The 22,096-nt window shown below is 44.0% G+C and overlaps 2 protein-coding genes across 2 annotated transcripts in view; both read right to left on the reverse strand.

The window, feature by feature from the left end:
• SSRP1 (structure specific recognition protein 1) overlaps nt 1-22,096 on the reverse strand; it is a 1,220,984-nt gene that overhangs the window by 658,968 nt on the left and 539,920 nt on the right. The gene's annotated exons all lie outside the window — the stretch shown is intronic.
• LOC126017705 (olfactory receptor 1052-like) lies at nt 7,730-8,689 on the reverse strand. The gene has a single exon (XM_049779756.1). The coding sequence runs from the start codon at nt 8,687-8,689 to the stop codon at nt 7,730-7,732; it is 960 nt and encodes a 319-aa protein (XP_049635713.1).

Genomic DNA, 22,096 nt, shown 5'->3' on the forward strand with positions numbered 1-22,096 from the left:
CAGGGGTTCCTCCTGGCTCTACACTCAGAAATTGCTCCTGGCAGTCTCGGGGGACCATATGGGATGCTAGGATTCGAACCACCATCCTTCTGCATGTAAGGCCAAATGCCTTACCTACATGTTATCTCTCCAGCCCCATGATTGGCAATATTGTTAACGATGGCATATATATTCCAATGCCACATCCATCACCAGTTACCTACCTCCCAGCTTTCTTTCTTTTAGATATCACTTGTTTTGGGGTGGGAGGGATTAGTGGCACATCTGGTGGTGCTCAGGGCTTACTCCTAGCGGTGCTCAAGGGTACCTATGGGAAACCAGGGATGAAACTTGGGTCAACTACATGCAAGGCAAATACACCACCAACGTTCCTTGTTAATGCTAACAGTGTTGACATCACTTGGATTGTTACTATTTTTGAGGCTGGCCACTGGTAGGTGGTTCTACATGTGAAGTGGTCAGTAAAGAGATGCCGGCTGCAATCAGGGTCAGCCTGGAAGAAGGGAGGAAACTGTCAGCTGATTAGAAGCAGCACCCAACACAAATACCCTGAAGTTCATTGTTCTAGCTGTGGTAGCTCTGACCACTTTTATAAACTAACCCTACATTTCAGTGGTTTAATATAAACAGGTTTGTTTCTTCTTGCTCCAGTCTTCTCAGGAAGCAGTGGTATTATACACATATAGAGCTGTGAAAATAAACCAACCATAAATATAATAACAAATACCAATCAGTTGGGGCTGGAAGGGTACTTTCTTTTTTGTTTGTTTGTTTTTGCTTGTTTTGGGGGGCATACCCAGCAACACTCAGGAGTTACTCCTGGCTCTCGCTCAGAAATCACTCCTGGCAGTGATTGAACCCAAGTCAATTGCTTGCAAGGCAAACACCCTACCTGCTGGGCTATCACTCTGACCCTAGAAGGGCACTTTTCTTCATGCAGTTCAACCCCTGACACCTCATATTATTCCTGAGCACCTCCAGGAGTAATGCCTAAATGTAAAGTTAGGAAGAAGTCCTGAATACAACTGGGTGTGTCCAAAAAATAATTTTTATTGTTTTTAGACCATACCTGGCAGTACTCATGGGTTGTTCCTGGCTCTGCACTCAGAAATCATAGCTGGAAGATTTGGAGAACCAGATGGGATGCTGGGGATCAAACTCAGGTTGGCCCCATGCAATGCAAATGCTCTACCCACTGTACTATCACTCCGGGCCCCCAAATAAATATATTTAAAAAAGTAAAAAATAAATACTTGGGCCCGGAGAGATAGCACAGCGGCGTTTGCCTTGCAAGCAGCCGATCGAGAACCAAAGGTGGTTGGTTCGAATCCCCGTGTTCCATATGGTTCCCCGTGCCTGCCAGGAGCTATTTCTGAGCAGACAGCCAGGAGTAACCCCTGAGCACCGCCGAATGTGGCCCCAAAACCAAAAATAAATAAAAAAATAAATAAATAAATTCTTTAAGGGACCAGAGAGATAGACAGGGATAAAGGAGCTTGTTTTGTGTCCCACTGACCCTGGTTCAAATCCCCAGTATCATATATGATCCTCTGGGCCTGACCAGGACTCCCTCCTAAGCACAGAGCCGGGAATAACCTCTGTGCATGTCTGGGTGTGGCCCTAACCAATATCCCCTTAATAGAACACGCGTGATGATAGCATTTGATAAATAGAATTAAATACTTTTTAAATCCTTCAACATTTTTTCCCACCCTAGGAAATAATCCACCTCAATTATGTAGAAATATGAGGCAACAAACAGTTTATTTCTGATTTATTCTGGACTTATTTTAAAACCTCAGATGATGGTTTAAACAAGTGACTGGTTGGTCATTGCCAGAGACAAAGCAAATATTTGCTAAATCTCCTCCAGAATTCTTTGTTCTGAGTAGAAAAGATCATATTTTGTATTTGTATTCACTTTGCTTTGTTTTGGGGCCATACACAATGCTCAAGATTTATATGTTTATATGCTTATATGCTCAAGGTTTATATTCCTGGATTTACACTCAGGCAGTATTTGGGGGACCATATAGATGCCAGTAATTGAACCTGGGTCAGCCATATGCAAGGCAAGCACCCTACCAGCTGTACTATTGCTCCAATCCCTTTGTTTTCTTTTTTCTTTTAAATTGCTTGCAGTTCTGGTATGCTCACACACGCACATCTTCTCTGCTCAATCTCCTTTGCAGCCAGCTTTTTTGTTTTTGGTTTTGGTTTTTGATTTTTGGGTCATACCCGGCAGCGCTCAGGGACTCCTGGCTCTATGCTCAGAAATTGCTCCTGGCAGGCTCGGGGGCATATGGGATGCCGGGATCTGAACCACCATCCTTGTGCATGCAAGGCAAACGCATTACCTAGATGTGATCTCTCCAGCCCTGCAGTCAGCTTTTGCCCCCAAATTGGCTTCAGGTGAGGTATTTTGGGTTGAAGGGATGCAAGCCAATGCCAGGTCAGGTCATCAAAATCATTCTCTGTGGTCTTCACAATCATTCCCACCACCACCAAAAAAAAAAAAAAAATCACACACAGAATGTGCAGGCTGGAATGATGGCTTTGTGAAATGGAAGGGGACCAAATTTTGATGGAGGAAATGGAAAATCAATGGGTTGATCTCAAATGCCATGAAGGTGAAAGGCTTTGCATTATGAAGGTCCAGACATTACAGGGTCCCTCCAGATGACACCTATTACTATGGTTAATTGTCTTTGACTATTTCTCTGATTGAGCTAGTTTATACCAAGTCACTTCACCATAATGTTCTAGTTTTGACCTCAATTGTAGGCATGTACTGAAAACTTGATAAATTAGAGAAATGTGGTACATGGGTGGAACTTGGTAAATATTTGCTTAATGAAAGAAGAGGAAAGAGACATTTTTACACCCAGATCCAGGAGAAGATTAAGAAAATATATTTGTTTTTGGATCAAAGTATCAACATAAAACATGCTCATAAAAAAATTTGGGGAACTTCTGAGGAAAAACAACATTTTCGTATTGTGTTACCATAACCAAGCAACTGTGTGTGTGTGTGTGTGTGTGTGTGTGTGTGTGTGTGAATTTGGGCCACACCCAGCACTGTTCAGGGTTTATTCCTGGCAGCTCTTGGGGGACCATATGGGATCTTGGAGATTGAACCCAAGTTGGTTGTGTTTGTGAGGCAAGTGCCCTACTTTTGTGTTCTCTTTAGCTCCATATATTTATATTTTGGTTGTTCTTCTCAGGATTTTGTTCACTCATTTTGTGATACAGTTGCAGTAATTTGCTCGATGTTCTGATCTGCTGTTTCCCATGTAATCTTCATAAGCATAACTTTTAGTGCTTGTATCGTAATTTGTCTAGTGGTTACTAGATCCATCAACCACATCCATCAACCATTATGTTTCTTTTATTGGCTTTTGGGTCACAGCTGGTGGCTCTCAGGAGTTATTCCTGGCTCTGTACTCAGAAATTACTCCTGGTAGACTCGGGGGACCATATGAGATGCTGGGAATTGAACTCTGGTCAGCCACATGAAAGTCAAATGCTGTACTCTCTGAGATATCACTTCAGCCCCATGTTTCTTACTTTGTTTGTTTTCAGAAGTGCTTCTGTGAGGGGTTAAGGCACTTTCCTACCAGGGAGCCAGCTTGGGTTTGATCCCCAGCACCATTCATGGATTCCCCGAGCCCTGCCAAAAATGATCCTTTTTTGGGGGGGGGGGTTTGGGTCACACCCGGCAGCACTCAGGGTTTACTCCTGGGTCCACGCTCAGAAATCGCTCCTGGCAGGCTTGGGGACCATATGGGATGTCAGGATTCGAACCAATGACCTTCTGCATGAAAGGCAAACGCCTTACCTCCGTGCTATCTCTCTGGCCCCCAGAAATGATTCTTTTTTTTTTTTGGTTTTGGGGTCACACCTGGCAATGCTCAGGGGTTACTCCTGGCTGTCTGCTCAGAAATAGCTCCTGGCAGGCACGGGGGACTATATGGGACACCGGGATTCGAACCAACCACCTATGGTCCTGGATCGGCTGCTTGCAAGGCAAACGCCGCTGTGCTATCTCTCCGGGCCCCAGAAATGATTCTTGAGCACAGAGCCAAAAGTACTGACTGATCACTGCTAGAACAGATGCCAAAGCAAAACAAACACACACAAAAATGTGATTTTGTGATCCACTTGTTTGTAAAGGAGCATTTTATGGCATTGGAATGATTTATAGTAGAAGAAAAGCTTTGAATTTTATTATTTAAAAAATAAAGCCAAAAGTTTTGATTAGATGGTTGTTCATTTTCAAAGCCCATATCTAGTGATTTTGTTTTGTTTTTTCTGAGCCACACCCAGCGATGCTCAGGGTTTACTCCTGGCTCTATGCTCAGAAATTGTTCCTGGCAGGTTTGGGGGGCCATATGAAATGCTGGGAATTGAACCCGGGTCTGACCCAGGTCAGGCTTATGCAAGGCCAAAGCCCTACCGCTGTGCTATCTCTCCAGACCCTGTTAGTGATCTTGGTGGCATTAGACATCACATACAGCAGGAGGGGAAAGATGACAGCATGTATTTTAGGAGTGGGTGGTTGTGTTGTGGAGAAACTGGGGACTTTGCATATATGATCACTTCTTGCCTCCTTTGCTGGTCTCCCTTTGTCTCAAGTCCCTCAGTTGATGGTCTTCAGCCTCCCTTTTCCCTCTGTGTGAGGGACCCTTATGTCCTTTGCTGAGAGCTCACAGCTGCCCTCTGCTTGTCTCTATTGCTCAGGCTGTGATGGTCATCCTGGAGGCCTGGTTTGGGTTTTGGAGTATATAGGTTTGTGTCACATGAAGTCCCTGCTCTGATCCAGGTGAGGTAGGGAGAAACAGAGGCAAGAGGAGTACTAATTTAAGAAGGAGGTTAGAGAGCTCAAACTATGGGAGGAGGACCCCAGAGACAACAGAGCCAGTAGGGCGCTTCTCTTGCATGCAGCCAACCCAGGGTTGATCCCTGGCATCTCTCTGAGCACAGAGGCAGGAATAAGTTCTGAGTAGCACTGTAGACTCAAAGCATAAAGCAAAACAAAACAAAAAGGATGGAGAGATGCTTGGCATGCACACAGTTGTTTTGCATAGACTATACAGCCTTCCAAGTCCCACTGGGGTAGTTCTTTAGCCCCCAGCACCACTAGTGAGGCCCAAATGTAGGGGGTAAATGAAGTGTAAGGGGGTCCCACCTGAAATTCTGGGAACAGAATGTGAGATCAGGAGTTTCTGAAAAAAAAAAAATTTTTTTTTTTGTGTGGTTTTTGGGTCACACCCGGCAATGCTCAGGGGTTACTCCTAGCTCCATGCTCAGAAATTGCTCCTGGCAGGCACAGGGGACCATATGGGACACTGGGATTCGAACCAATGACCTTCTGCATGAAAGGCAAACGCCTTACCTCCATGCTATCTCTCCGACCCCTGAAAAAATTTTTATTTCACAATCTTTATTTTGGGTTCGCACGCAGCAGTGCCCAAGACTTACTACTGGTTTCTGGTGATGCTTAGGAGAGCATACGGGGTGCTAAAGGATTGAACCTGTGTCTGCTGCAAGGGCACGCACCCTACTTGCCATATTATTGCTCTGTTCTCTGGAAAAACTTTTTATTTTTTTTTTTTTTTTTTTTGTGCCATGTTCAGCAGTACTCAGGGTTTACTTCTGGCTCTGAGCTCAGGAATCATTCCTGATGGGCTCAAAGGACAATATGGGATGCAGGGATCTAACTCACATTGGTAGAATGAAGGCAAATGCTCTAGTATTCTGGTCCCTGGCAAAACTCTTAATTATCTAAAAGCCTTGGCTCCAGTTAGGACATGACGTTAGTTTAAGAGTAGCCTTGCAGTTCAGTGCTGGCCCCAGTGAGGACAGACTCAGCTCCCTTATTGCATTATGAGTCTATTTTTCAGAAAATTATATCTCATATAAAGCTGAAATGACCAAATCCTTCCCTCTGCCCCTCTCTCTGTTTCTCTCTCTCTCTCTCTCTCTCTCTCTCTCTCTCTCTCTCTCTCTCTCTCTCTCTCTCTCTGTCTCTCCCCCCCCCCCTCGGAGATATAGTATAGCAGGTAAAGGACTTGTCTTGCATATGGCTGACCTGAATTCAATCTCTGGTCCCCTGAGTCCTCTAGGTCTGGTCCCTGTAAGCAGGTGTAAGGCCCGAGCACTGCCAGGTATCACTTCAAACAAAAACCAAATCCCAAAACAAAAACCCAATGCAAACAAAAAACAAGAAACCACCTCTCTTCTCTCTCTCTCTCTCTTTCTCTCTTGTTCTCTCCTCTGTCTCTATCTCCCCACCTCACACTTCGAGAACCATGGAGATTCATACATACGGCTATTCAGAAAACAGATGTATGAGGAAAAGTATATCTTGATCCTGAGGGTTAATTGGAAAACCCAGCAAAATGCAGAGACAATAAAAAATAAAAGCACTTTTTATCCTGTTACCTTTTTTTGGGTGGTGGGGCAGGAACATAGAGAATTGAGTCACTTATATCTTAGCTCCCTTTATTTTACATTACCAGCCATAAAACAGAAATAAGTATTCTTCAATGCCGTGGAATACTTCTTGGAAAATAGTGATGAGACTCCAATAATCGACTTAGTTGATGGTTGTGGTATCACTAAGTATTGCTGGTGTGTAAGAGGTTGGATACTTTCACTAACTGTATGAATTTGGGCAATTAACTTATTGTTATTATTTTGGGGCTTACACCCAGCAGTACTCAACTTCTCCTAGCTTTGTGTTTGGGGGTCCTTCCTGCAATGATTTAGGGACCAGGTGGGGGGCCAAGGATTGAGCCCAGGCCTCCTGCACATGAAATTTGCTTAGGCTATTGAGCTATGTTCCATGACCAATTATAAATCATTATTGTGTTTGGGTCCTATCTACTTGGGTTCAGGGCCACGTGTGACTCTATACTTTGAGATCATATCTGGCAGTGCTTGGGGGATCATATGCGGTGCTGGGTTTTAAACCAGGATCATAAGCCACAACTGCAGGTTAGGCAAGGACCTTAAACTCTGTAGCTAAATTTAACTTATTTTGGCACAGTCCTGGATCTTCATTTGCAAGATGAGATCGCCCAGACAATGGTAGCCCCACTATGTTGGAAAACATTTAATACAATCATAGAGAGAAAAGGCTTCAAGGGCCAGAGAGATAGCATGGAGGTAGGGTGTTTGCCTTGCATGCAGAAGGATGGTGGTTCAAATTCATCCCATATGATCCCCTGAGCATACCAGGAGTGATTTCTGAGCATAGAGCCAGGAGTAACACCTGAGTGCTGCCAGGTGTGACCCCCTTCTCCTCCCCCCCCAAAAAAAAAAGAAAAAAAAAGAAAAGGCTTCAAAGCTGCAAAGCTCCAGATCTAGTAGGAAGGGACCAGAGAGATAGCACAGTAATAGGACATTTGCCTTGCATGCAGCCTACCCAGGAGGGACCCGGTTTGATTCCCGGTGTCCCATATGGTCCCCAACCTGCCAGGGATGATTTCTGAGTGCTGATGCAATAATGTTTAGCTTAGAAGCCATGTAATAAAACTGTCTGTCACCCGAAACTTTATCTGACTGCTTTTTGAATTTCTCCATCATCATCCTGCAACCTTCAGATCTGCGGGCAGAAGGGGCAACAGGCTCCGGGCTGAGCCAAGAAAGGCCCCACCCCCCAAACTAGGACTCTATATTTTATATTTAAACAACAGGTCTCATTGCAGCAGATATCTTGCAGAATTCAGCAGGGAAAGATGCTTCCACGGAGCTTCCTCTGCAGGGCATCCTTTACTTCTTTGTTGCGAAGGCTGTAAATAAAGGGGTTGAGCATGGGAATGATGATGGTGTAGAAGACAGACACCACTTGGCCATTAGTCTCATCAGTGGACCCGTGTGGCTGGACATAGGTGAAAACTACAGTGCCATAAAAAATAGCAATGGCCAGAAAGTGAGAGGCACAGGTGGACAAAGCTTTCTCCCGCCCCGCTGCTGACCGCATCCTCCCAATGGCTACCAAGACAAAGCTGTAGGAGGTGAGAATGATGACAGCTGGCAGAAGGGTGACCAGAGCTGAGAAAACAAAGAGGACCACTTCTGCTGTGGCTGTGTTGGCACAAGCCAGGTGGAGAAGGGGAGGAATATCACAGAAATAGTGTGTCACCTGGTTGGGACCACAGAAAGGTAGAGCAAAGACATTGCCAGTCTGGATAGCAGAGTTGGCACCACCAAAGGCGTAAGAAGCAGCCACCAGCTGGAGACAGGTGCCCCTGGTCATGAGTGAGCCATAGTGGAGTGGCCTACAAATGGCGACAAAGCGGTCCAACGCCATGGAGGCCAAGAGGAAGCTCTCAGTTGTCACATGCACCACAAAGAAGGTCAGCTGGGCCACACAGCCCTCGAAGGAGATGGACTTGTCGGAGGCTAGAAAGTTGACTAAGAGCTTGGGTGTGACCACCGAGGAGTAGCAGATGTCAAGAAAGGAGAGGACGCTGAGGAAAAAGTACATGGGGCTGTGGAGACGGGAGTCTTTGAAGATGAGCACCATCATTCCCAGATTTCCCAGCACTGTCATGGTGTAGATGAGCAGGAAGACTCCAAACAGAAGCTCCTGGAGGTCTGAATAATTGGAGAATCCCAACAGGATGAACTGGGTAACTGGGGTATGGTTGCCACTGGCAAGGGCTAGTTCTCCAGGGGTCATCTGAAGAGGTCACAATGGAGAAATTACTTAGATATAAGTGCTCAGCAAGTTATGAGCACTGAGGCTCTGAGCAATCAGGGTGAATGCAAAGCAAGCATAAGGCTTCTTCTACAAGAAGCTAAAGGGAAGCAGCATGTTATAGTGGGAAGGACTTGGCTTGTGACAAGTCAGGCAGGACCCCAGCTTTCCCTGGATTATCTGTGATAAGTTTTCTCATCTGAAAAAAATCAATCAAACAAACATCCTTTCTTGGGCCAAAGAGGTAGGACAGCAAGTAAGGTACATGCCTTGCATATGACTGACTTGGGTTTAATCTCTGGCACTCCTGAGCCTTTCCTAGTGGACAGCCAGGAGTAAATCCTGAGCACTATCTAAAGGAGTGACTTGAAAACCAAAACTCAAAACCAAGACCAAGAGAAAAACAAAAAAACCCAAACCTCACTATTCCCACTTCTTAGGGTTGCTGTATAATCTCAATAAAAGAAGAATACTAAGTGTCTTGAAATATCAGGAACATGGGGCCGGGAAGGTGGCGCTAGAGGTAAGGTGTCTGCCTTGCAAGCGCTAGCGTAGGACCGGACCGCGGTTCGATCCCCCGGTGTCCCATATGGTCCCCCCAAGCCAGGAGTGACTTCTGAGCGCATAGCCAGGAGTAGCCCCTGAGCATCAAACGGGTGTGGCCCAAAAACTAAAAAAAAAAAAAAAAAAAAAAGAAATATCAGGAACATAAGAGTAGCCAATAAATATAACAATAAAAAGATCCTCTTTGTCTGAGCTCTTGTATTTATAAATATACTTAATATTTTAGTTGGCAATAATTTTATTCTGTCTTTAAAAATATTAAGAGATTGGGGCCCGAGTGAGAGCACAGCAGTTGGACGTTTGCCTTGCACGCGGCTGATCCAGGTCGAACTTGATTTGATCCCCGACATCCCATGTGGTTCCTCTAGCCAGGAGCAATTTCTGAATGCAGAGCCAAGAGTAACCCCTAAGTGTCACCAGGTGTAGCCCAAAAACCAAATAAATAAACAAAGAAATAAAAATATCAAGCTAGAGGGCCAGAGAGATAGTACAGGGAGGGTTAAGGCTCTTGCTTTGCACATGTTATCTCAGGCTCCAACCCTGACATCACATACAGTCCTCTGAGCACCACCAGAAGTGATCTCTGAGAACAGAACCATGAGTAAACCCTAAACACTACCGCTGAGTATTGATCCCCTGAAAAAAAAACAAGATCCAGAATCACAGAGCTAGCCATTTTGTATATAGAAGTCCTGGCTTTAGCCCCCATATGCGCCAATAACACCATGTGGCATTGCTTCTTATTTGCATAGGCACATTAAAATGGGAAAATAATATAAATACAAATAAGATCCTATCTAATAGAGATTGGAACACACAAACCTTGTAGTGCAAAGGGACCTTACACCCTGAACATTGACATAACGACCTGGCACAGACCTCAGAAGAAAGGGCATATTCCATTCTCCCCTGAACCAGGAAAGCCATCCACGAAACATCCAGGCTGGTCTATAACATCACCTGGAAGCAATCCTCTACCATGGAAGACCTACACTGCTCAGGCTTCGACCTGCTCAAAAGAGACTTCCCTTAACACTGAGAAGACTTAACAACAACAACGACCGGCTTACAGGACAGGGCTCCCTGCATTGCCCTTTGATTGTGAGGTGAAAGGAGAGGATGCTCCACGTCCTGACTTCAATGTAAGATATGCAGATTCCAGGATCTTTAATACAGAAACATGATACCAACAGCAGAGACTGTGTGAAAAATAAAAGTGTGTTGGCACTACAGACAATGTATTGGATTGGACGATCTAGCTTGCTTGGAGCCTAGACTTGGTCTTGTGCCAGGAAACTTCAGGGGTCTGGTCTCTTTGTACTTAGGCCAAGGTTATTTCTTTCCATGTTCCTCATATTTTGGTGGGCCTATGCAAACAACAATTGCCACTCTAACACCATTCTTACTGTGCTCCTTTGACTCTAATCCTTAAAAAGAACTCACTTAAAATTTGAGGTTAACTTAAGCTAATATGCATGTATATGGAAATGTAAGAAAATACTATGCCTGTAATGTTTAAGGAGTTATGTAAGTTTTATGGCTTTAGATTGCCTTGTGTACTGTTAAGAAATATTATAATGTGTTACAATCTGGGGACTTGAGGGACAAAGTAATTGTACATGGATTCTGTCTTATTTATCTTAATGTTCTTTGGCTGAAATTTCAAAGTTAATATATCAGCAAGGGGACTTCTGAGAATTATGTTATGGGTGATTGTCCTTCCACTGTAACTTTACCTTGTCCTCTTACTTTGCACCCTTGTTCTCATAATTAAAAATAAAAATTTAAAAAAAAAAAAAAAAAAAAGAAGTCCTGGCTTTAATATCTGGCACTGCACGGACCTCCAGCATTGCTGGGTGTGGTCCCTCCCTAAATTAAGATACAATCTAGGTACGATAAAAAGTACCATTCTAGGTTGTTTATTTTTGTTTGTTTTGTTTTGTTTTGCCACACTTAGCAGTGCTCAAGAGATACTTCTCCATTTTGTGCTCATTCTTCATGATGTCATGTTCAAACCCAGATCTCCTGGATGCATGGCATTTAGTCCAGTGCACTAAGCTATTGTTCCAATCCCAAATTCACTTATTTTTAAATTTTAATTAAAATATATATATTTTGTTTTTAGACCACAGCTGGTGGCTCTGTACTCACGGATTCCTGGAGAGCTTGGAAAACTACATGTAGACTGACCCTTGGTTGACCACATAGAAGACAAGAGCCTTTACCCATTTTACATTCTCTTTGCTCCCCAAATTTTCCATTTTAAGGTGTGTGATTCAGTGGTTGTTTGATCATTCAAAGATGGGCACAACCATCCTTAAAATTTAATTGCAGAACATTTTTATCACCCATAAATGGAAACTCCATTTTCTCCTTTTCTCAGTCCCCCTGGAAACCATTTATTTTCTGTCTCTATGGACTGACCTATTTTGAACATTTCATAGAAACAAATTCATATAATATATATCCTTTTGGGTCTGACTTCTTTTCACTTAGTGTTTTCAAAGTTGTGGTAGCATGCATTTATTCTGTCTTGTATTTAGATATCCTTCAAGATACCCCTCTGTGTTACAAACATTTTGTCCTCTGAGAATCTATTAAGTATAGAATGTCACCAGGGAGACCACTAGCTCAGAAATGGTGTGGTCATGCTTTCCTGATCGTCCCCATAGATGTTTATTTGTAGGAGGAGTGGAGATGCCCAGAGTCCTTTCCATCCTCCCCACATCATTTGCTCCTCTCCTTCACTCTCCTTTTCAAAATTCTTGGCTAGATCCTGAAAGAAACTAAGAGAACTTTACTACCTCCTAATCTATGTCAAATGGCTTCTTTAGAGGACAAGATCAAAATGTGGATTATGGGCCGAAGAGATAACATGGAGGTAGGGCGTTTGCCTTACATGCAGAAAGACAGCGGTTCAAATCATGGCATCCCATATGGTCCCCCCTGCCTGACAGGGGCTATTTTTGTGTGTAGAACCAGGAGTAACCCCTGAGCGCTGCCAGGGGTGACCTCCTCACCCCCCCCAAAAAAAAAAACCAAAAAGAAAGTGGATTAATTTTTCAGAGAACATAGAAAAGAGCCTCATTTTATTTCCATCTATAGTAATTGCTCAACAGGGCTTTGCCAGGTGATGTCTTTCTTTACCCTATTATATTGATTTGCTTTCATACCATTTTATAATTCCTGAGAGCAGAGACTGTTCCAAGCCAACAGCAATTATTTGAACAATGACTGTGATCCAAAAGTAGTTCGATAGTATAGAGGGTAAGGTGCTTGCTTGCACATGGCCAACGTAGGTCTGATCCTTGGCCTCCCATAAAGTACCCCAAGTCTGCCAGGAGTAATTTCCGAGTGCAGAGCTTGAAAACCACTGAGTGTGGCCCCCAAAACAAACAACAACAATTACAGCTGCTTAGACTATTAAAACAACTGCTGTTCAAAATAGCTTAGGATGCAGCTTTGGCTAGTAAGGATCCTAAAAGTTAGCTGAGCGACACCCATACTCCCATGAAACAAGAGAGGTGGCTGCCCAGTTTGGAGTAGGAACCCATTGGGGTCTCCTAGGAAGGCTCAGAAAAAGGAGGTAGGGGACTGGGTTTTGAGAAAAGGAGAAGGATGCTCTGAGTCAGGGGTGGTGGAGCAAGCCCAGCATCCTAAAAGTAGGAATTCATCTACCAGAATATATTTACAAGGCAAAAGGCACATTGCAAAGAGCTTAGACTTGTGGTGAGGATATTCAACCTCCGAGCCTCGGTTCCTGGGAGATCTGGAAAACCGGAGGCCATTTGAGGAACAGAAGAGCTCTTTTGGGTGGGGGGTGTCTGTGTTTTGGGGGGGGTGTCTTCTGGGCTATAGCCGGCGACACTCAGGGGTTACTCCTGGCTCTGCACTCAAAAACTGCTCCTGGCAGGCTCAGGGGGCCATATGGGATACCAATCCCCAGCCTGTCGTGGGTCGACCGTGTGCAAGGCAAACAACCTACCACTGTGCTATCACTCCGTCCCCAACAGAAGAGCTCTTGATACTGCATAAGGAATGTGGGACAGAAACAGAGCTGGGAGCGATTGCTTAGGCCTTCGGAAGGCAAAGGCAATGCTTATAGGCAGACAGGGTTGGAGCTGGGGTGGCTGCAGGAGTGGGGAAAGAGGAGGAGCAGTGAACAGACAGCTTAAGCTTTATGGAACAGGTTGGCCGGCTCAGACTTTCCCAAAGGCAAATACCCACCTTTGCAGACAGTAATGCTCAGGAGCCTCTCAGCCTAGCCAAGCGGGGTGGATTCTGGAATCTTCCTTCACTCCAGCCTGTATCTTTCACGTTTTCTTCCCAAGAGCGGGTTCTGGGGTGGTTACACATCCAGACGAGGAGGTCAGCTCAGGCATAGACTGTAGCACTGATGATGCTCCTGGTCCTGCCAGGATTATAAAGCTGCCTCCATCCCTCCCTTCTCATCCCTAGTGATGCTGGAAGTTCAAGCCCCCTGAGGAGGACCCTGAAGCCCATCCACCCCAATTTCTCTCCTGGGGTCAAGCCTCTGGGAAGCAGAGCTGATCCCTGGGAGGATTTGGTCACTGGATCCCAGTTGTGAGGTGGTGGGAGGTGAGGGCGGCATTGAGAGGAATAGCAGGAATTTCACCTGAAATTCTGAGGAAAAGTCATTTATCCTGTGGGAGCCTCACAGCAGGTTGGGGTGTGTGTGTGTGTGTGTGTGTGTGTGTGTGTGTGTGAAGGTTACCATCTCTGTTCACTAATCCAGGGGGACCTCTCTGCTAGATATGGCCTCTCTTAGACTTTAATACTGGCCCAACAAACTGGACACCCCGAATTCTACCCAATGCCATCTCAGTCTCCAACCCCAGAAGGCTCCACTTTGTTCCTTGTTTCTATCTCTGTGCACATGAGAGGCACCAAAGGGGAATTGCAGGCACATATGGAAGATTCTGGGAGGTTCTGGAGCCTGACCCTCACTAGGAGGAGGCTCTCCCTGGCCTCAACCGCCAGGGACTCCTCTGAGGAGGCACTGGGGGCCTTGTTAACAGACTGGGTAGTTTATATTAGCAATTTAAGAAAATGATCTTTCAGAGAAGGAAAAGAGCTGGCAAGCTCAGGAAATGTTTATGGGCATTGCAGGAGCTGAGGGGATTGCTCAGTAGGGGAGGAAGAAGATTAGAGCCATCTCCTTCTGCTCTGGGGACTAGGACTATGCTTCCCAATTCTCCCCAAGCTGGGCACAATGAAGGTCTGTGAATCCCAGGTAGTTTGCACCAGGTGGAATTACAGGGTATCTTTCAGAGCTGTTGGAACAGGAGTGAGTGCATTGCCTCCTGGGAAGACCAAGAGCATGCTTCTGACACCCCCAAAAGAGCCTATTAAGAAGACTTTTTATTTATTTATTTTTTTGGTTTTTGGGCCACACCTGGCATTGCTCAGGGTTTACTCCTGGCTGTCTGCTCAGAAATAGCTCCTGGCAGGCACGGGGGACCATATGGGACACCGGGATTCGAACCAACCACCTTTGGTCCTGGATCGGCTGCTTGCAAGGCAAACACCGCTGTGCTATCTCTCCGGTCCCTTAAGAAGACTTTTTATAAAAAATCACCAGGAGGGACTGGAGAGATAGCACAGTGGTAGGCGTTTGCCTTGCATGCAGAAGGACGGTGGTTCGAATCCTGACATCCCATATGGTCCCCATAGTCTGCCGAGGGCGATTTCTGGGGTGTAGCCCCTGAGCGCTGCCGGGTGTGAAGGACGGTGAAGAAGGACGGTGGTTCGAATCCCAGCATCCCATAATGGTCCCCCAAGCCTGCCAGGGGCAATTTCTGAGTGCAGAGCCAGGAGTTACTTCTGGCTCTGCACTAAAATTACTCAAATCACCCCTGGCAGGCTCAGGATACCATCTGGGATGCCAGGGATTAAACCTGGATCAGCCTCATGCAAGGCAAAATGCGTTACCTACTGTGCTATCACTTCAGTCCCTATTTTTTTATTTTAATTTTGATTGAATCTCTGTGAATTACAAAGTTTATGATTGAGTTTCAGATATATAATGTTCCAACACCAACCCCTTCATCAGTGCCCACTCAATGATTTATATACATAAAAATATATTTTTTTTTGTTTGAGGCCATACTAGATTGTGCTCTGGGCTCACAGTCAGGGATCACTGCTGGCATAGTTCAGAAGACCATAGGGGGTGCAAGATATTGAACCCCTGGATGTAAGGCAAGAGCCCTACCACCTGCATTATCACTCTGACTCCCAATATAAAATATACTAAAAGATATCAAAATGAAAAAGCAAAGCAAAAATGGAAACTAATTTAGTCGAGGAAGAAGTGAGGGCATAGATGAAGTAAGAAGTGACTGTAGCTGATAATTTTGAAGCTGGGGCCGGGAAGGTGGCGCTAGAGGTAAGGTGTCTGCCTTGCAAGCGCTAGCGTAGGACGGACCGCGGTTCGATCTCCCGGCGTCCCATATGGTCCCCCCAAGCCAGGAGTGACTTCTGAGCTCATAGCCAGGAGTAACCCCTGAGCATCAAACGGGTGTGGCCCAAAAACCAAAAAAAAAAAAATAATTTTGAAGCTGGATATTTGGTGCAAGGATGAATTATAAGTATATACCTTGCATATATTTTTTTGTTTTTGGGAAAGAGCAGGTGTTGCTCAGGGCCTATTCTTACCTCTGTGCTCAGGGATTACTCCTAGTAATTTGGGGAACCATCTGGGATGCCAGGGCTCAAATTCAGGTCAGCTGTGTTCCAGACAAGCATCCTATCCATTATTCTACCGTTCCTATATATTTGAAATTTTTTTCACTTTTATTTTCAGACCATACCCGGTGGTACTAAGGGCTTACTCCTGGCTCTGTGCTTAAGATTCACTTCTGGGGGCTGGAGGGTGGCACAAGCGGTAGGGTGTTTGCCTTGTGTGTGCTGACCTAGGACGGACTGCAGTTCGATCACCTGGCATCCCAAATGCTCCCCCCAGCCAGGAGTAATTTCTGAGCCTATAGCTAGGAGTAACTCCTGAGCGTCACCGGGTGTGGCCACCCCCAAAAAATTCACTTCTGGCAGGGTTTCAGGGATCATTTGGGGTGTTGAATTTTTGAATCCAGGTCTGCTATGTGCAAGGCAAGCATCCTACCTGTTGTACTTTCACCGTGGCCCTGAATATTTAAATAACTATTTTATATGTGACATATTGCATAGTATTATTTTAATGTGTAGAGCGTGTTAGCCTGACATATTTGTCTATTGTAATATGATTGCCACTGTAAATATATTTCTATCTTTCTGAAATCACAATTAGCATGTTGTTGTTTCTTTTCTTTTTTTTTTCTTTTTGGTTTCTGGACTCTACACTCAGAAACCATTCCTGAAGACTTGGGGAGGGGGGGATGACCATATGGGATACCAGGGATCGAACCATGTTGGCCGCATGCAAAGCAAATGCTCTACCTGCTGTTCTATCGCTCTGGCTCTACATGTTGTAAAGTTTCATTCATATTGTTGTAAATAGAATATCTTTCTTGTGACTAGATACATTTTCTTTTTTTTTTTTTTTTTTTTTTTTTTGGTTTTTGGGTCACACCCGGCAGTGCTCAGGGTTATTCCTGGCTCCAGGCTCAGCAATTGCTCCTGGCAGGCACGGGGGACCATATGGGACGCCGGGATTCGAACCGATGACCTCCTGCATGAAAGGCAAACGCTTTACCTCCATGCTATCTCTCCGGCCCCTGTGACTAGATAAATTTTCATTGTGACTATGTATTTGTATATTTATTGACTCACATTGTCATATGCAGCTGTATAGACACATCATTATCCATTTATTTAGTGAAGCAGTAATGGATTTGAATTGTTTCCAGATCTTGTGACTAATGTCACAATAAATATGGTAGTACAAATAAATAACAAATGAGTTTTGAAGTGTCACAAAAATAAATTTATTTTTTGGGCCATACCCGATGGCACTCAGGGATTGTGCCTGGCCTTGTGCTCAGAAATAACTCCTGGCTGTCTCAGGGGTGGGGAGCCCATATGGAATGTTGGGGATTGAATCTGGGTAGGCTGTGCTATATCACTCTGGCATCAATAAAACTTATATTTGGTGTTTCTTTACACTTTATTTGCAGATAAAAAAATTCTAAGTGGAAAAAAGAAGAAAAAAATATCTTAAGTTGAACAGTGTGTTATTTTTTCTTACAGGAAAAAAGCCTGATGTTCAGAGAAAGGAAGATATTGACCAAAAGTTGTGTAGCTAATTCTATTAAAATTGTTTTTCGGACCACACCTGTTTGATGCTCAGGGGTTACTCCTGGCTAAGGGCTCAGAAATCGCCCCTTGCTTGGGGGGACCATATGGGACACCGGGGGATCGAACCGCGGTTCTTCCTTGGCTAGCGCTTGCAGGGCAGACATCTTACCACTAGCGCCACCTCAATGGCCCCTAACAAAGGTTTTTTTGTTTTTGTTTTTTGTTTTTTCGGCCACACCCGTTTGATGCTCAGGGGTTACTCCTGGCTAAGCGCTCAGAAATTGCCCCTGGCTTGGGGGGACCATATGGGACACCAAGGAGATCGAACCGCAGTCCTTCCTTGGCTAGCACTTGCAAGGCAGACACCTTACCTCTAGCGCCACCTCACTGGTCCCTAAAATTTTTATTTATAAAAATTCATTAATTGAATCACCATGAGATACACAGTTACAAAGTTGTTTATGGTTGTTTTAGTCATAAAATGTCCAATACCTTCACCTGTGCACATTTTCCTCCAGTTACCCTCCTCTCTTCCCTCCCACTGCCTGCCTCTGTGGCAGACATTTTTCTTCCCGTTTTCTCTCCCTTCTTTTTTTTCTTTTAGACACTATGATTTGCTTTGTGTGTGTGTGTGTGTGTGTGTGTGTGTTTTTGGGGGGTCACACCCGGCCGTGCTCAGCTGTTATTCCTGGCTCCAGGCTCAGAAATTGCTCCTGGCAGGCACGGGGACCATATGGGGCGCCGGGATTCGAACCGATGACCTCCTGCATGAAGGGCAAACGCCTTACCTCCATGCTCTCTCCGGCCACACTATGATTTGCAATATTGTTACTGAAGGAGCATCATGCATATCACCTTATCTCCTTTCAGCACCCAGTTCTTGTGCTTACTTCTTTTAGACAAATATTTTACCAGATAATTAATTTCTGCAAAAAGTTCATTAGTCAGATGATATAGATCATATGATCAGATCTAACCACTAAGACTTCTCGGAAAGGAGAATCTAGCTTACAAGCCTCTATGGTTTGTTTTGGAGCTACATCCAATGGTGCTCAGAAATAACTCTTGGCAGAACTCTAGGGACAATATTGGCACCCAAAATCAAATGTGGGTCAGCTGCATGCAAGGCAAATGCCTTATTCTTTTTACTATCTGGCTGAAACTGCTATACTTTGAAGCAGACAAAGTAGGAGTAACAACTGTTGTAACAAGTAGCCCAGGGCTTACTGGGAAGAGGAAAGGACTGACTACTTAACATAATGATATTGATGGAAAGTCACAGAATGTGACCCTAATGGATTTGGTGTCTATATTGAAACTTTTGTGTGTTTGCTTTGTTTTTGTTTTGGGGTTACACCTGGTGCTGTGCAGGGCTTACTCCTGGCTCTGTGCTCAGGAATCACTCCTGGAAGTGCTTGGGGTGTGACCATATGGGGTGCAAGGGATCGAACTCAGGTTGGTCCTACACAAGACAAGCACGCTGCCTGTTGTGTTCTTTTTTTTTTTTTTTTTTTTTTTTTTGGTTTTTGGGCCACACCCGGCGATGCTCAGGGGTTACTCCTGGCTGTCTGCTCAGAAATAGCTCCTGGCAGGCACGGGGGACCATATGGGACACAGGGATTCGAACCAACCACCTTTGGTCCTGGATTGGCTGTTTGCAAGGCAAACGCCGCTGTGCTATCTCTCCGGGCCCTGTATTATTTTTCTGACCTATATTAAAACTTTGTTCTCTATGGAGGATAGATTCAACTTTTCTCTTAACCCAACTTGAGCATGCTGCTGACCCAGGACAGACCTGGGTTCAATCCCCAGTATCCCATATGGTCCCCTGAGCCTGCTAGGAACGATTTCTGAGTGCAGAGCCAGGAGTAATTCCTGAGTGCCACTGGTGTGACCCCAAAACAATAAAACAACCACCCAGCTTGAATTTCTTTATTAAGTGTTTAAATTCTATTTACTTACAAATACCTTATTATTATTCATACAGGTATATATAAATGTTTATATGTATATTCTTTTCCTTTTTTTTTTTGTTTTTTTTTGTTTTTGTTTTTTGGGTCACACCCGGCAGCACTCAGGGGTTACTCCTGGCTTCACGCTCAGAAATCGCTCCTGGCAGGCTCGGGGGACCATATGGGATGCCGGGATTTGAACCGATGACCTTCTGCATGAAAGGCAAATTCCTTACCTCCATGCTATCTCTCCGGCCCCCATAAGTATGTTCTTAATATATAGATTTATTAAGTTATTTATTAGATATAGATGGACTATCTATAATGTACATGGGACCACACATGGTTCCTTTTTCATAGGTAAGTTGCCCATCTAAAATATCTAAAGGAAGCAGGAATAGGTACTGGTAGGAGCTGACTTCAGAGGCCTTCAAACTCATCAAATAAACCTGTGAAGTAACAGGACCTTGAAGACTCATCAGAGGGAAATTTTCGATTTTGCTGAGATGGGAATTCAAACTACCTGCTCTGTTTCACTTACATTCAAAGTGAGTCACTTTTCCGGTGAACTATATGGGGTTCTGGGGATGGAATCATGGCTATCTGCATTCAAGGAAAGCACTATGCATGCATGTATGTGCGTAAGTGTGTAGATATGTCAACTTGTTCCAACTTGTTTTACCTAAAATCTAATTGTCACACTGAAATGGACATGGAAATAACTTACATCAGATGTATCAGGTGTGTCCTGATTCTGATATTGATTCCTGATTTATTTTCTTGGGTACATTGAATAGCTATTTCATTGCATGGCATGAAAAAAATACATGGCAGGGCTTCTAGGTTCTTCATTGTAAAGTTGAAAATTTCTTATGAAGAGAACCAAGTGAGATACTATACATGTAATAAGTAGAACTGCATATGTAGTATGTCTCCTGAGTCAGCAGTCATGATAGCATCTAATGACTATGGATTGCAACTTCTATTTCTTATATGCATAGATCTTTGTTTAAATAAATTAAGACACAAAATCCAGGACCAAAGGTGGTTGGTTCGAATCCCGGTGTCCCATATGGTCCCCCCGAGCCTGCCAGGAGCTATTTCTGAGCAGACAACCAGGAGTAACCCCTGAGCATCGCCGGGTGTGGCCCAAAAACCAAAAAAAAAAAAAAAAAAAAAAAAAGACACAAAGAGTAAATTTCTTAATTCCACATTAGCAGTATAAGCTTTCCCAAAGTTACTCCAAGGACGTGACCAAATTATTTGGCAGCCACTGAGGATTTGGAAATGGCTATGATTAGATAAACAGTGATGAGAATGAGGAAGAAAAAGGTGAAAGTGAGGTCGCATTAGAACAAGAGTCACATGCCAACTTTGAGTAGCCAATAGGAAGAACCAGTCTGGGGGAAGTGCTGTCCAGCTTAAGGGTGCTGAAGTAAAACTGTTGCAGATAGCAAGTGGGACTAATATCTCAGCTTCCAGATGATTCTCTTGGAGATCCACCTCTTCTTCCCACCTTTCTCAGACTGTCTCCTCAATCTTTCACCTGCCTTGCAAGATCCTTCCTTCTCACTTCAGTCATTTGTCTTTCCTTTGCAGCTTTCCACACCCCATTCCATATACTCTTCCAGTTGACTGATTCCTGATCTTCTGGTAAGAAATGCTCTTGGTTTCCAGCACACACTTCATTTCTAGGGTAGTGCTGGGTATGAGAAGTAGCTGGAAGGAGCTGTGAGGGCTGGTGATGATATACTTTCTCCTTTCATCATAAATATCTCTCAGTGTTAATGTGGTTGGATCACAGCCTCAAGACCATGCTAGGGATGTCAGCTTTCAGAAACATGGTGATAGTTGTTTGCTTTCTCTGGTTCAAACTGATTTTCTTCTCCATGTATTTTGGCATGGACTGTTCTTGCACTCCCTCAACCAGAGAGATAGTTATGCAGTGTCTTATACCAATTCGTTTTTTAAATTATCTTTATTTAAACACCGTGATTACAAATATGATTGTAGTTGTATAATTTCAGTCATGTAAAGAACATCCCCATTCACCAGCTCAACATTCCCACCATCAATGTCCCAAATCTCCCTCCTCTTTACCACACTCACACCTGTATTCTAGACAGGCTTCTACTCCCCTCGATCATTCACATTGCTATGATAGTTCTCACTGTAGTTATTTCTCTAACAACACTCATCGCTCTTTGTGGTGAGCTTTATGTAGTCAGCTGAATCTTCCAGCTCTCTTCTTTTTTGTCTCTGGGAATTACTGCAAAAATGTCTTTTATTTTTCTTCAAACCCATAGATGAGTGAGACTATTCTGCGTTTTCCTATACCAATTCTTGTCTTGTTTTTTGCATTTGAGAAAGTTGGTCTTCCTTCTTTCCCAATCATGATGGATGCTTCCCATGTTTCAATATACAATTTAAACTTTCCCTTACCCAGAACTCCCTAACCTAAAGTCATTATTTTATAAAGTTCTACAGTAATTTTTTAATGGATATGCTTGTGTCCTTATTTTATATTATTATATTTAATTATTATTATATTATATTTAATTATTATTATGGATATGCTTTTGTCCTTATTAACTGGCTATTAGCTTCCTTAGGTTTATCA

Source organism: Suncus etruscus, chromosome 9, assembly GCF_024139225.1.
Source record: "Suncus etruscus isolate mSunEtr1 chromosome 9, mSunEtr1.pri.cur, whole genome shotgun sequence".
Lineage (NCBI taxonomy): Eukaryota > Metazoa > Chordata > Mammalia > Eulipotyphla > Soricidae > Suncus > Suncus etruscus.